We start from the raw sequence: 2,743 nt of genomic DNA, 5'->3' as shown, positions 1-2,743 counted from the left end.
AATAATAATAATAATAATAAAAATAAAAATAAAAAACCGATATTGTCAGTCAAAGTGTTCCATTGTCTCTCAAGTTTGAACAATGATCATCAGAATTTGATAGACCAGAACCACTAATCTTCTCATTTTGATAGCCCAAATCATCTCTTCTAATATATCTTTTGCCAACACTACCTCCCATTGACTTCTCGGACACTGAGGCCAACCCCCGAGTTGTCATGCTATTATTGCTGATGGCATCAACATCTCTGGTACCAATATAAAGGCCCCTACTTCCAAGGGAAAGGATGTTATTGTCCTTGCTGCTGGTGAGGACAGGAGGCAACACATCAAGAAGCTGCGGGTTGGGCCCGTTAGAGCTTCTGATGAGCATGCGAAGCGTCTCCCGCGCACCTTTTTCCACAACTGATTCTGCATCCGGAATGAGGGGTTCCACAAGACTTGGATTGAAGGGTGAAAGTACAGTTGATATAGCAGGGCCTGAACTGACCAAGTATCCTTGACCAGAGGAGCAAACATCAATAACTGGAATATGGACAATGGGATCACATATCATAGGCGTAAATGTTGGGATCTGCTGTGAAGTTGGCCTCGCCAATGGTAACCTCACCAAAGGCTCTGGCAGGAAAGGAGGAAAATCTACAGGGGGCTCGGATGGTTTCAATGGCCTGGTAGTTGATAGAAAAGAAGAAAGCGGAGGTAGAGATACTGATTCAGTGATTGAAATGGCCAGCTGTGGCGTTCCAATAGGATATTGCAAAGTTGATGTTACAGGAGGACACCAGCAATAGTGAGGAGACAAACGAGATGAACTTGAGGGAACTCGAGCTTCCAGGCCTGAAAGGTACAGGTCAGTGGATTTCTCAAGTACATCTAGAAAACTCAAATGAGGAAACGCGTCAGCTCCAGTTGATTCAGAAAGCCTGTCCTTCTCAAAGCAAGTTAAACTAGGTGGATCTGCACAATTTGGAGAGGCAACATTTAGGCTGTCAACAACAGAAATGTAACTCTCCCCGGGCGAGCTCACTTTTTCTTTACTCCTTAATAAAGACAAGCTTCTCGGCAGACCTGTAGAAGAACTTGACCTGGGACTAAGACTACCCTGGTACATTAAGTTTGTCTTCGATCCTTGACTACCATTGTGCCGAAAACGAGAAGTCTTAGGAGATGTGAATGACAATCGCGACGAAGCAACCGAGTTATCTAGAGAAGGGGCATCTGACAAAACACGACTAGTTTGAGCACTATTCATCACTGATCCAGCCAAATAAGCTCGAAGGTGAATCGCAAAACAGTTGAGGCGCGACTCACTAATTCCAGTTAATTCAGCCAGTGAAGGCTTTTCTGCGAGAAAATTCTTCATCTACGCCCGGGAAGAAAAAAATGTTAGTAATTAGCTGCAAAAATAAGTGCACATGCAATAAATTACTTAACCGGTCTTACCTTTCTGAGCAGTTCACAGCCCAGAAGCTTAGATTTTTCAGAACACCAAAAATAAGAAATCTCACCAACTGCGTTCTTTAATAAGAAAGAACGTCCAGACTTGTCTGCTGAGATTTCTTCAATTTCTACACCAGAACATCGAGCCCCAGGGTTTGACGTTGCAAGCCTCTCCATACAACCATCATCTCCATTAAATGAGATGCGCAAGTTAGAAGTAGGCAAAAGAGTGAGATTTAAATGCCCTCTGTTGAAAGTAAAGAAATAAAGACATTTAGAAATAAAAATACGGAGGACAAAATTCAATCACATGAAATAATGTCATATTCATTGCAGCATATGCACATCCTTACGCCACAGTCCACGCTAACGATTCATAATAAATGATGAATATCAAAAAATTCACCAAACATAAAAAGTCATAGAAACCAATCTATTCGACTTTCTAGACGATGGGTGAATATTAAAGGGTATCATGTTATAGGCACAGACAGTAATAAATTAGTTTTTTCCTTATTTTCTTACCCCCTAGTTTAAAACTATTATTCAACAAAATAAGGAAAAAAAACTTCTAGAGTCAAGTGGAATCGTGCATGATTGCATCTTACAGAACTAACTGCCCATAAACACAATTAGCCAATATGAATAACCTCAAGTATACGTTATGCCAAATTTAGAGTACTTGTTGCTTACTCTGCTCTCCACCCTACCCAAAAATTTGTTCCAACTTGTGATCTGCATTGTCCCTTGGTTTCCTCCCAATTTACTAACTAGACGGTAAGCCCACTTTTGGTCATAAGGCTTTGATTAGGGAATATTACCGTATAAAGGAGAAGGAACCATGTCAATGCCTCACAACTCAAAAACTAAAAAGATTAAAGGAACATTAACAAGATATAAGTAGGTACAAAATAATTGAATGCATTTTCAATGGAGCTTTAAATACGCCTTGTAAACAATAGGGTGTCAAACCAACATCACTACATAAGGAACAGTAATAAAGCTATACTAGTTTGTAAATCTCAGTTTTGCTCTCCTCCTATCCCTCATACATCAAATTGACATTGAAACGAAGAGAACTGCATGTTCTGAAGCCCATAATATAATCTAAGCGATAGTTAAATGATTGCTAAACAAATGAAAGTATTAAAAGAACATACATAGGAAATAAAAACTTCATTTAGCTCAAATCTTAGCAATAAATTTACCATTACAAAATGCACTTATGAAAGTTAATTGTCATATAATTCCACATATACATTAAGTAAATTATACGTTGCCTAACAATAGAGAGCAGTCATCT

The 2,743-nt window shown here is 39.2% G+C and overlaps 1 protein-coding gene across 1 annotated transcript; it reads right to left on the bottom strand.

The window, feature by feature from the left end:
* Positions 1-2,737, bottom strand: LOC111376456. Its single transcript, XM_022999414.1, has 2 exons — positions 1,444-2,737; positions 1-1,363 (listed from the first exon to the last, which is right to left on the bottom strand). The coding sequence occupies exons 1-2, from the start codon at positions 1,615-1,617 to the stop codon at positions 50-52; spliced, it is 1,488 nt and encodes a 495-aa protein (XP_022855182.1). The 5' UTR covers positions 1,618-2,737; the 3' UTR covers positions 1-49.
* Positions 2,738-2,743: the final 6 nt, after the last annotated feature.

Source organism: Olea europaea, unplaced genomic scaffold, assembly GCF_002742605.1.
Source record: "Olea europaea var. sylvestris unplaced genomic scaffold, O_europaea_v1 scaffold1507, whole genome shotgun sequence".
NCBI lineage: Eukaryota > Viridiplantae > Streptophyta > Magnoliopsida > Lamiales > Oleaceae > Olea > Olea europaea.
Note: the sequence above shows the minus strand (reverse complement) of the source record. Positions and strands in the feature narration are given on the sequence as shown.